This window comes from Cyprinodon variegatus, unplaced genomic scaffold, assembly GCF_000732505.1.
Source record: "Cyprinodon variegatus isolate N-32 unplaced genomic scaffold, C_variegatus-1.0 Scaffold8, whole genome shotgun sequence".
Taxonomy (NCBI): Eukaryota; Metazoa; Chordata; class Actinopteri; order Cyprinodontiformes; family Cyprinodontidae; genus Cyprinodon; species Cyprinodon variegatus.
The window spans coordinates 936487-949645 of NW_015150461.1; the positions used below are offsets into that span (position 1 = coordinate 936487).

Genomic DNA, 13159 nt, shown 5'->3' on the forward strand with positions numbered 1-13159 from the left:
AAACATTACATCATCATAATTAGTGAGTTGAAAGTAGGAGCCATCAAGTAACCGTGAAAACACCAGGCTGTTATTTGGTGTTGCACAGTGACCTCTAGTGGTGAAAAAGAATATGTGACACATAAAAAAAAAATTAGATAGCTGGAATACTGTCACATGAAATATATATAGTTATATTTTACATACTGAAAAAAAATGTATATTGAAATTATACTTTTACAAAAAACATCATTACGTCATCAGAACCAGTGAGTTTAAAGTATGAACCGTACACACACACATTTGGAAAAAGTTCAGTGACCGCTTAGGGGTCCAGGTTAACTAGGGGGCCGCTTGCTCCTGTTAAGGTATTTAATTGTTTTGAGGGGCTTTTTGCATTGAAAATGATTTTTATGTATATTTGGCAACAAAAACTGATATATATATTTTAAATTGCATTTTTACATCAATTAATATTGAACAATTAGGTATTTTTTAACAAAGAATTTAGGAGAAATAGTTCTTGTAGATGAAAGAAACGTGGGCTCGATGCCAGACTGACACGAGACAAGGAAGGACCAGTGTAAACTTTTTAGAGACAAACTTTTCTTAAGAGAAGAGGCTGTTAGTGATGAGACTGTACAGGCTCTACAGATGGAAAACCTGCTGACATCCTAAAAGACAGATTACCTAATTAATTGACTTCTATTAACTCTCAAAATTAGATCTGTGGTTTAACCTAATCTTTAGTTATTGGAATGGCCTGAACTCTTCCTGTGAATGCTACATTTTCAAGCTCATACAAATAAAGAAATACCTTAGATCTGCATGGTAGACAAATGATGGACTGGGCTGGCAGTGATTAGTCTTAACAAAGTTGTCTTTCAGATCTCTTATGGTGATGCCATCTGTGACTTTGCACATAAAAACAACAAAATCATAATCAATTTTCATCATAAACTGATGTTTTAAAGTCAGTTTATGAAGAAAATCTAGTTGCCCTAAATATTTAAAGAGGTATACACTTTTTTGCATCACTTTCAGTAGTCGGTTCTCTACAGCAAGTTGTAAAACCAGACCTTATTTGAGATTTCAAATATCCTGCAAGGCGAAGAAACCCATACCTCTATAGGGCCCTAAACAGAATGTCATTTTAGCTCTCTCTATTTCTGTCATTAATATGTATTCCTGCAATCAACAGTTGGATCATCAGATCATTCCCACACTTATTATAAACTCATTGCAGCTCTGGCAGTGCCGTTTACACTGTTACACTGTTTTGGTTTCAACTTCAACCGCAGTGTGCAAAAATAACCTGTACTTCAAAAACAACAACAACAACAAAGGTTTACTGAATCAAAATTGTACAAAATAATAATAAAATAAATTAAACAAAAACATGTCAAGCATGTTTTAAAATAATGGAAATAAAAAACATCGAAAATTAAGCAGAAAATTAAATTTCAAATTTTAATAATTAGGTTTTAAAGTGTCTAAATGGATGTAACTATATAGAAAAACTATTTGAAAACATAAGCTCTCTCTCCCACATATGATTGTTCATCTTTAGTTCTCTGCTCACTTTCTATAATCTGTGCTCCCTGCTTTTCTGTGCAAAATCAATGATACAATTAGTGTAAGAGATCTCACAACTAAACACTCCCAGCTCACTCATGATATGTGTCTACCATGAAAGATCTCAGCTAGTTCTACAGTAATATGAGCTTGGAAAAGCTCTACCCTGTAGATGCAACATTCACAGGTAGAGTGCAGGCCTTTCCAACAGCAAGTAAATAGGTTAATAAATGAGGTCAGCTGTATTTCAGGGCGTCTGGAAGGTTTTCCTTCTCTGAAGCCAGTTCACTTTCATCACAAACAGACTGCTCTACTCTGAAAAATCTTTTTTTGGAAAGATGTTTACACTGGTCCTTCCACGTTCTGAGGTCAATCTGGTATCTGGCAATTTTTTATGTATGAGCAATGCTTTCTTCATGATTACATACATTTTGATGCAAAAAAATGCACAGTTTTAAAAAGGTAAAGCTATGTTTTATCATCCCCCTAGTTAATTTGGGACCTTAAACACACTGCAAAAACCATCTACAAATAAGTATAAAATTTCTTAAAATAAGTGTATTTACCCTTAATTTTAGTAGGTAAATAAGACGATTTGCCAATGGAATGAGTATTTCTACTCCTAAAATGAGACAATTAGATAATATTCACTTGAAATAAGACAAAGCAATTTTTTTCTTATTTTAAATGTAAATTGTCTTGTTCCATTGGCAAAGTGTCTTACTTATCTCCTCAATTCAAGACAAAATTCACTCAATTTAAGCAAAAATAACTCATACAGATTTCCATTTTTTGCAGTGCAGTACTTAGTTTGCTTATGCCGTGAGTCAGCGCTGTGCAAGACTATAATTTATTACTAACTGACAGAAGAGTGAAAAGAATAAGTCAGCAAAGAATGAATACAGTAAATTGAACATTAAATATTTTATTGACAGTGCTGCATTGAATTGTAGACATCGAGCACACAAAGTCATTCAACCTGTGTTGATGCATTATCAAAATAAATATGAGGTCTTTTCATACCGCATTTTCAAGTTTCTGTGGACATTTGAAAAAGAAAGGCACAACAGTAAATTCCTACAACCACAGATTTCTTGCTCTTGTGCATCACTTTAGTTGACCTAAATAGAAAAATTTAGGTAATATTGAATAGAAACCGCTCATAAAAAAGGCCCACACAAGTGTATTTTCAAAGCCACCAACCTAAAAATCTTTTTTGTGGAAGCAGAATCAGCAAATAAACAACAGCCAAAGAATTTTAGTCTTCAAACTCAAATAACATCTCAGACTAACATTAGATGCCCCATTTATACACAGTGTATTTTAAACTGTAGGGGCTCCAGCAAGGCGGCCTCTGCCCTCTATTTCAGGACCTTTTCCCCCCAGGTGGGGGTAAGCTGGAAGGATGCCTGTGGTAATACTCTGGTGGGGTGGTATTTGGGCTTGCATTTATCACACTTTGGACATAATACATATTCTCTGGGTACCTTTGGTCCAATTGGGGGTGTTTTTTGTGTTCTTGCTTAGATCCCTGTCCTGAGGGATTTCTGTAGTTGACCCCAGGCCCACTTGGATGCACAGTAGGAGCAGCAGATGCGTCAGGATATTGGGGTGGTTGAGGCTGAGCCTGGGGGTGTGCTAATGGAGGAGCAGCACAGGGTATATACTGAGGGGCCTGGGCATAGATGTTTGGGTTGTGGAGTGGTGGGAAAGGGGCAGCAGTGGGAGGGTACAGGCCTGAATGAGATATAGCTTGCTGTGGGATTAGCACTTCTACGTACTGGCCAGTCTCTGGGTCAAACAACATTTTCCTTAGTGGTTGCACAGGTACCTCGATATAAAAATACTTTCCTGTTTCAGGATCAAGGAGCACTCTACGAGGTGGTTGTGCAAAGCTACCTTCTGAATAAACACTAGAGCTGTCACCACCATATTCTGAACCATAGGAGGGTCCCATGTTTTGGGGGCCACAAAGGTACTGAGGGTCCATAGGAGGCAGACCAGGAGAGTGACTGTGGCCTGGATCGCTGTAAGGAACCCCAGTTAGGCCTGCTGGCTGTTGATGAGGAGATCTGCGGACAGGAGGCCTTCTAGCTCCAATATGCTGCTGTAGTGGAAGTGAGCGGTCAGCAGGACAGCTCTGCACAAGGGAGGGATGGGAGGCACAATTAGCCGAGTGATGGATAGACTGGTACATGGACGGTGGGGGATTTGGACCAAGTGGGCTTGATTTTGGAGATCTTGGTTGGTAACCTATTGGCTGGTGTTCGGGTCTACAGTGATGGGGGGGAAGAGGGGGCTGAGCCATTTGGTAAGGAAATGTTGATCCTGGAGAGTGTGACAGGCAGGGTGGGGTTAGGTCATGGGGACTGCAGTGATGGTTAGGAGAAGTGGGACCACAGTGAGAGGAGTAACTAGCTCCACAGGAACAGGGAGGAAGGGACGAAGGTTGATACTGATTAGACCTCACTGAAGTCAAATCAGGCAGCAAGAGGGGACTGAAGCTCTCTCTTTCATCATAGCTTGGAGGGTCATCTGAGGCATAAAAATTGTGGTCGTCTATCCTCTGGACATCACTGGGAGGCACTCTGCTGTATGGGTGATGGGTGTACCTTTGTGTAGAAGTAATGGAAGGCACTTGTTTTACAGTGCTGGAGGTAACCGGCCTAGTTTGCTCATGGGCACACGTTTCCCCAGAGTACTGCAGTTGACTGTCTGGGTCCCCTGAGGTTGACTGCTCAGCTTCAGATAGTATAGATCCAGTGTTTTGGTTTGGATTTGGCTCTGGAACAAGTTGTGAGGCAACACCTAAAACTGTGTCTGATGTAGCTGGAGATGCCAGTTTCTGTGCATGCCTTGTGCTCTGAGGAGGAGCAGCAGATGGTTGGTGTTGACCTCTATCAGTAGCTGCCTCTGTTCCTGAAAAAGCTGTTGACGCGTTGGAGACACTGGAGACAGGGGCTGCTGTCCTGTGAGGTGGAGGTTTAAGGCTTGACACAGCTGATACAGCAAGTTTTCTTGAATAGTTTGATGATGAGACAGCCTCATTGGAAATCTTCCTGTAGACTGTTGGTGAGCTCACTACAATTGTCTGAGGTCTCTCCTCATTTCTTTGTTTTCCAGCAGATGAGGCTGATGACGTTCTGTGTGCTTCATTTGCCCCGTTACCTGAATTCCCAGGCTTAAATTTGCAGTTTGGCTTTGGGGGCACAACTGGTTTTTGAACATGTTTAGCTATGGATTTCACCTCAATCGTTTGAGGTCTATGGTTTCCCTTAGAGGAGTTGGATATTTCCTTTTTCTCTATTTCTTTCAATGGTGACCTGGTGTCACTGGGCTGTGGTTTGAATCTTCGTATTGCAGGGGACCTCGGAGGAAAAGTAGGATCTAGTCTTTTGACTGCTTCAAAATCTACTATGGTGTCTTTTTGTTTGGTGGGTACTGTCGTATGCTCCTTTGTTTCCGTTTTTGTCCTCTCAGTAACATTCTTTGGAGGCTTAATGCTTAATTCCTCTTCTTCTACTGGCTTTTTGAAGACTTCTACACTTTCAGTTGTTCCCGAGGGGCCAGAAGTGGTGGACGAGGAGGAGCATGTTCTCTCTCTGTGAGACTCAGGAAAACCTCTTTCTGAAGGATGGATGGTCTGAAGAGGGATCTCCAGTGAGTTAACATGCTTACAGGGAACTTCTTTCACTTTAGAGGAGTTCTGACTGTCACCCATCACTGCTCCAATGTCAGCTTGATAACCTTTCTCCTTTAAAAGCATTGAAACCGAGTGGCCACCACTACCACCAACCACTCCGCCAGAGGCAGAGGGCCCTGGTGAGAGGGAAGCGGGAGCTTTGAGTAAAGTAGAGGTCTCCTCATGGGTTAAAGATGCCGACAAGTTGGGTTTATTTGACTTCTCTCTTATCAAAACTACAGCAGTGGACACCTCTCTCTCCTTACTTGGTACCTTCGGGATGTTTCCGAGCATGGGGGTTTTTTGGTCTGTTCTAACCAATGCAGGCTTATCCTCACTACTTGGCAATTTCAGGATATCTGTCACAGTCTCTTTCTTTGATGCTGAGAGGCTGATATCACATCTGTCAAGCTCCTCAACCATCTTATCTTCCCTTGTGTGTTTTAGTGTGTTTGAAATTAAGTTTGCATCTGGAGGAGATGCTGAAGAATTTTTGGGTTTATCGTCGAAGTCTTTCTTGATGCTTGACATTTTATTTTTGTCATCTTTCCAACAAACAGCCTTGCATTCAATTTGCATAGGTTGCAGACAAAGCTGAGAATTAATTTTGTTCTGAGCAGAATCAGGTAATACCGGAGTCTCTGAATCTTTCGCCTCCTCTTTATGGCCTTGTGTTCTCAGTATCCTGAGCTCTTCTTCTCCTTCCTCTCTCTTTTCTTCTCTGCTTACTTCCTGTAACACATTTCCACCCTTCGTTGCTGATACCTTCTCCATCTTTTTCTCATAGCAACTTTCTTCAATAACATTTGATGGGTTAACAGGACTAACCGCCTTGAATGATAGGTTGTAAGTATTTTTCACAAGCCGCCTTACATCTCTAACTTTATGAATGGGAGCCTTAAAACCGTCCTCATCATGCCCCTCTACTTGTATTTTGCCTTCGACTTTGGTCTCTGCCTTTTCCATCTCTCCAGCAGATGTGTCTGGTGGAAAGGGCTTGCTTTCTGCCTCGGGTGTCAGGCAGACTTTTAGTGAGGCCTTCTTTTTTTCAACAGGTTTGAGTGCCATCTCCTGCATTTTAGATGTGTAGTCATCTGTTTCTTCTTGCAGCATTTGTCTGTGTTGTTTATTGTTTTCCTGTTCTTGGTCTTTGTTGGTCACTCTTGCCTGCATGTTGTTGGCAACATTTGCTGAGGAGGCTCCTGTGTCCCAAGCAGAAGCTTTTACTGATTCACAGGCTACCCTTTCATGTGTTTTCCAGCACTGTAAATCTGCACTGTCGCTTTCAAACTGTGTATTGATTTTTGATTTAACCTCCGAAGGTGTTGATTTTGTACTTCTTGTTTGGGAATCTTCTTCTTCACCTTCTTCACAATCAAGCTGGGGAAATGTAACACTTCTGCAACTGCTGGATGAACTTGGCCTATAACTACATTTTACTCCATGGTCCTTTGGAACAGTGTTTTGATTCTTCATGCCTGACTCTTCCCTCAGTAAAAGTCCCCCAGAAGACAGACTGTGATCTGACTGAAGACTGGAACTCATATTGCTAGAGTCAAGTTTCAGTGACTCTTCAGATGGTGCCATCCCACTCTCTGTTGGTGGGCTACCTTCTCCTCTTATTTGCTGATCCGGCTGTCTGTCAACTACTTGCATCTTCTTTGACAACACGTTCTTGATATGGCATGAGGCAATCTTGGTTTTAGAGCATGTTTCATCCATAGAGGCAGATTTCTGGAGTTTGAACTGTCTTCCTTTTTGCCGTGGTATCTCAGAGCTGCTATCAGAAGTGGGAGTTTTTTGTATTGCTGCTGGTGTACTGTGCTGTCTCACAAAGATCCCTCTTGGATGAATTTCTTGAGAGGGGCTCTCCACCATGGCTGGTAACCCGGGACTACTAGTTTCACTGCTCTCATCTTGCTTCCCTTCTGTATTATTCCGTCTCTTCAGCTGGATCTGTCTTTTTGGTACACCTCTTCTCACCTTCCTGCTGTCCTCCCTTTCCACAGCTACATCAATGCATTCAAAGCTCCCCAACTCATATCTCTTTGATGGATCCAGGCAATCAAAATTGTGAGAATACTGCTGGTGAGAAGAGAGTTCATCAAGGTCGAGCTTTGGTGCAGAGCCTTTGAAGTCAGCATATGACAACCAGGCAGCATTGAGCCCAGCAGGGCTGTCGAGAGTAGATGGCTGAGAAATGTTTGCAGATGAACAGTGGCTGGAGTTGTACATTTCAAGGTAATCTACCTCAGGACTTGAGAGGCTGCGGAAAGCAGCATCGGTAAGCCACTTCACTTCATTGTCTGCTTCATCAAGTTCACTTCCCATACTGGAGCTGGAGCTTGGACACTGCCTGTTAGTGGCCACACGTCGAGGCGCACTTCTCCTATCCTGGGATGTGGGGGGTTTAAGTCTTCTGATGCTGCTGCAACCACTGGGGTCTGGCTTAGGTGAGAGTTTAAACCGACTCTGTTGCTGCTGTGACTGTCTTGTTGCAGGAAGACTCTCTGAATAAGAATATGCTGTTGGCAGTCCCTGGCGGGTGTCTCTGGTTGTGGGAGCTGCACCGTGACTCACAGGTCCTTTTCTATTCCTGGGATTGAATGACAGCTCAACCTGTTCCCCTCTGTAACTGGTAACCCCCTGCCAACCCTCCCTATCAGGAGGCTGCTCCTCCCTCTTTCCCTCCCTGTTCATCCCCTTATCCATTTGCCCTTCCATAACTTCTTCCCTCTCCTGCTCCAGTGGCATGTCACTGTCTATCTCCAATTGCTTTCCAGGTCTGACCCACTGGGCCTGGCTATTATTGTCAACAGGGTCAACATTGGGGCTTTCCCTGTGGGTTGCTGCTTCTGCTAAATTTCCACTAAGTGGGGATTCTAAAACTTGAGAGGGGCTATTGCTTCTGTTCTGCCACTTTCTGTATGGTTTCTGTGGGGCTATAATGTGTACAGGTGTAAACCTAGTGAGCGGAGGAGAAGGAGTCTGTCTTCTGTTTACATGACGGGACATATCCCCTGCTAGCCTCTCTCTGTCTTCTTGTATAACTTTGGGTAAAAGTTTTCTTCTTGAGTTCTGAGGGGTGTAAGTCCAACTTTGTGGACAAAAATCACTGTCAAAATCTGGAGAGTGGGAGGCAATCAGAAGATGGAGATTGTCCTGTTTTTGCACAGGTTCCCTAGACACAGCTTTATGTGTGGCTCTGTTGCTTGTAGTTTCACAAGGAGATGTTATTTCTTCCTCAGAAAAGGGGGTTTGAGAACTGAGTTTTTCCCGAGTTAAGAGGACTACACCTGATCTTTCTTTGCAGAATTCTTCCTGTTTTGTCTCTATTTCTGAGATGTGTTGTTTCTGGTAGTTGTGGGAATTTTTATCTGATAAGAAAGATATAGGTGTGCAAACTTCCACCACTGATAAATCTTTATTAAACTCAGCCACACTTGTTTCCTCTCTCCTCTCTAAATTCAACAAAGGTGACACGGCTTCCCTTGCCAGACCTGTAGGTGACGGTATTCCTGTGCACCCTACAGTATTGAAACCTGAGGGACACTCAGTTTCGCTGTCTATGGGAACAGGTTTTGTATAAAGGGGATTTAAGTCTGTAGAGGGTACTTCTGGTGATTGCTGGTATCTCAGCCCTAAAAATGGAGTTTCATGTGATGGATTATGGAGCTGAGAGGAAAGGCTTTGAAACTCTGGTGAACAGGTCTCAAATCTATGTTCAGGTAAGGATGGAAGATAGACTGGCTGAAGAGAGGGTGTCTGGCTTCTGGGCTGAGACAGTGAACCAGAACTTTGGATGTCTATATGAGGAGAGTTTCTTTGGCTTCTTGTCGACTCTGCTGCACTGGTGTCTGAACTGTCTTTACCAGATTCAGGGGACTGAAACTCGTTTGGATTTGGGGAGGAGATATGAGAGAGTTCAGGAAATGGAGGACTGGTCCTGTCCTCAGGCTGAATAACAGAATAGGACACACCCGTGATTTGAGCAGGGTAAGTAAAGCTTCTTGGTGAGGGGGGGCAAACGTGGGGCTCAGAGAGAGGAGACTTTGATGCTGATTTTACTTGAGAGGTCTGCTCATTCCAAAAGAGCTCTAGGGATGGTGATACAACACCTGCCTCAGGTGATGGCAAAGAGTATCTTTCCTCTAAAGGTGAGCTGCTCTGCTGAAGTTCTAGTGATGGATTTTCTTGTGATTGTTGCTCTTCTCTCACGGGCTCTGGAGAGGAGGATATAATTCTTATTTCAGGTGATGGGGTGGTATATCTCTCCTCTAAAGGAGCGTTGTTCTGATGCACTCTAGATAATGGAGATAAACTATTAATAACCACAGGTGAAGACACTTGGCTTCTGCTCTCAGAACACTCTAAATTGTTTTGTATTACAGGTGAGGCAGCAAGGGGTGGAGTTCTTGACAGACTGACTGGAAAGGCGGGACTAAGTAACTGAGGTGAGGTCCCTGTGCTATTTATTCCAGCTGAAACTGCTGCCTCTAGAAGTTCAGGAGATGAGGCTGTTGAAATGACAGAAGAAGGGGGTGTATACTCAAGGCCTGGTGTAGAAAGAGAGCTACCTTGTCCTGTTGACAATCCTGTGTCCTGGCTTTCAGTAATGGATGTGGTATCTCTTTCAGCAGTGGAAAGATCAGAAATAAGTTCAGTGGTGTTGCCAGAATCGTTTCTATCAGGGGTAGAACCTCTACTAAATAGATCAGGTACAGAAACTCTCCCTCCTAACTCTGAGAAAGGGGATGACACTTGTGTTCTGGGAGAAGTATTTCTGTGCTCAGGGAAGACGAACTGTCTCTCAGAGGGAGATTTGGAATCTTCACGCTGGGAAGACGAATAGATGGTTGTAGATTTCAGGTCTGTATAATCCTGAGATAACTGGATATGGGCCTCACAAGTTGAACTGTTGTTTTGATGCGACTGGCTGTCTATCGGTTCATGCAAGTCTTGTGGAAGTGATGGACTCAAAGACTGAATTGAGGCACGGTGTCTGTCTTTGAATGGAGGAGTTATTGTGCTTGGTTCAGTTTCAGTTTGGGCTCCCTGGGTGCCAGGTGTCAGAGGTAAGAGTCCTTTTTCAGCTGAGGAAGAAGACAATGATGACAACCTTCCTTCTGGATTAAAGATGCATGGGCTGATAGATCCAGGAGAGGGCGTTGTCTGGCCACTATTAAGGCTTTGAGAGGATGGGGTGATGGATGAAGGGGTATTTGTATTTTGCAGGAGTACAGGGTTTATTTTTGGTTCAGAATTTGAAATGCTATCCTCTGAAACCTGTGAATGTTCAGAGTTCAATCCTTTTTCATCTGATTGCCTCCCATCAATTGACTCTTTTTGCCAGACAGGGCTATAATACCTTTCTCTTGAATCATCAAAGCCCTCCTCTCCCTCACTCGACCCTGGTGCAGTGTGATAGCTGCCAGAAGAATCATTCACATCATCCACGGATGGTGATGCAGCAGCACAGTCATTCACCTCTGTCTGAGAAGGGACAAAGGGCACTGCAGCTGGGCTGCTTGAGAGCGATGCTGACTCACCGTCGACTCCAAAAATGTCACAGAGGCAGGTGGTCTCAGAGATGACACTCCTCTGAGCGGGAATGTTGATAATGTCAAAGATTTCAACGTGGTTAGGGGTACCCTCACGATGGCACAGGGAAAATGTGCGGGGCACACTGCGCTTAAAGGAGTAACTGTCCCCCTGGAGAGTCCAACTGTCCATCGCTAGACCATGAGCTCCAAAGGATCACTGTGGCCAGTCCTGCCTTCTTCTCCAGTGGGCTTTTGGCTGGGTTCCTGCAATAAGATATGGTCACCTGGAGGGCGTGTAGCACATTCATTCTACAAGCAACATTATATAAGAATGACTACGTTTATAATAACAGCTATTCATCTGCATTGCATAGGTTTCATATGAGATTAATATAAAGATAATTAAAAGTCAATATGGCTAAAAAAGGACCCCATTTTAAAAAAGCAATATCACCCAGATGCAGCTGACAAGAACAACATGATCGTGTAGTTTCATAAAATTCCCAAAAACAGCATTTACTTTGAATGAGTGATAAATCTTCTGTAGTTATATTATAACACATCTTTGCAAAAAGAGTAACTTGGTCTCACGTGTAGTAATGACCAAAGAAAGACAGATACTTCAAGTTGATGGTTTCTATGATAAAAGAAGACAAACTGAATTATTTTCACCGTACCTGAGGCGTCTGATAAAGGGCTTTCTGGAGGCTTGGAGATCTTCAGTAGTTCCAAATCTGTCCCTCCTCCAACAAAAAGTCAGCAAAAGACTCCAGGGTAAAAAGACCCTGTTCGTCTCCAGAACCAAGGAGCTCTACATCACAGGCTGATGGAGCCAGACTGACTGGCACTGCCATGTATTAGGCTTGAACAGAAAAAGAAAAGAGGAACCTCCTCAGAAACATTACATCCCCTAATACTCTTATCTCCATTTGTGCCACACCCCTCTGAGCTGCCAGCAGGGAAAGCGTTCACAGAGAGTGGCTCAGATGATTTTTTTTCTTCTCCAGCCTGAGGTTCACATGGGCTTTGGCTTTCCAGTGTAAGCCGGGGTGGGGTACCTCATGGGGTGGGTGGGTTTATAGTTAGCAGCAGATGCTGATCAGGCCAGGACCAACGAGCTCGTCTGGAATCTGACACTTACAGCCAGCTCAGTCACATTGCTTCTCTATATATAGACTCAAATTATCAGGGCCATAGAGACATAGCTTTAGTTTTTGGCTGGGTGTGCTGATGGGAAAATAAAGGGTAACTACTGTGCTGGAAGAATAGCTCATTCATTGTTCCCTTTGCCACAACTTCTAACAGTTTATTTAAGACTTAGGATGCAGTAAATCTAACTTTGTGGGAAGTTGTAGATGAGTACCGGCTGAGGGATGGCTACAGACGGGGGTCAGAGGTTGACACAGGCCATTTGACTTGGTCTCATGTGAAGCACTCACTGCTTAGTTGGCAACACTATTATGGTAAGTTGAAGTGATATACTTTAAGCAAGTTTTTGCCCTCAAATGTCCAAACTCCGATTTTAAAAATAAAATCTTATGAAGCAACCCTGATTGATGCCGTTCATGATGTCATTTCTACTGTACCCACCCAATCGTGTTACAATAGCAAGGCCTAATCAGCAATGCTGAGGGGGGTCTAGACATGCATGAGGTTATATAAGCCCCTCTATTCCAGTTATAATACCTCATGTCATTACCAATTATTCACAGGCATTAAGTCATTCTTTGACAGCTTGTGGAAAACTTCTTTGAACAAAAGGTTCCAGTTTTATCATATCTCACTGGTAGAATAACATCCTATTTTTACTCACTTTACGTAATGACCTTCAAAAGCTAGGTTTGTTGTGAACTGTCCATCTGGACATGTTTGATCTTGCTCTAATCACTTTGAATATCTAAGTTTTTACTTTGCAGGCGTTCATTGTCTCCAAATGTAATATCAAACGCATCATGTAGTTCATTTTATTTATAGAGGACAGTTTAAGAGTTTTGATTAAAACTGGTGTGGTCACTGCTGTAGTGATGGATTCTGTTTTGAAACTGCACATTCCTACAGTTGAACTTTTTTTTTTTGTTAAATTACAAAAAAAAAACAATTCAGAAAATAGAAATGCACCTTTTTTGTGTGTTTTCTTTGTTTTCCCTTTTGCCTTCCCGTTTCTTGCTGATGTGGAAGCAGACTTCTAGGAGTTATCTTGTATTTTCTGTTTTCTTTTTTTACTCCACTATTCTTTCTTTCTCCCCCTCCCTCCCTTTCCCTCTTTCTCTCCTCTCCCTTTCTAGCCTTCCTTTCCTTCTCCTTGACCACTGCATATCTTTTTTTTCTAAAGCCACTTCTAGTAAAGTTTTATAAACAATTACCAAGAGGAACCTTATGG

At 42.7% G+C, this 13159-nt stretch overlaps 1 protein-coding gene across 1 annotated transcript; it reads right to left on the reverse strand.

The window, feature by feature from the left end:
* Positions 1 to 2490: 2490 nt before the first annotated feature.
* LOC107086530 lies at positions 2491 to 11780 on the reverse strand. The gene is made up of 2 exons (XM_015377529.1): positions 11457 to 11780; positions 2491 to 11043 (listed from the first exon to the last, which is right to left on the reverse strand). Exon 2 carries the CDS (start codon positions 10967 to 10969, stop codon positions 2921 to 2923), a length of 8049 nt encoding a protein of 2682 aa, XP_015233015.1. The 5' UTR covers positions 10970 to 11043; positions 11457 to 11780; the 3' UTR covers positions 2491 to 2920.
* Between the last annotated feature and the right edge of the window lie 1379 nt (positions 11781 to 13159).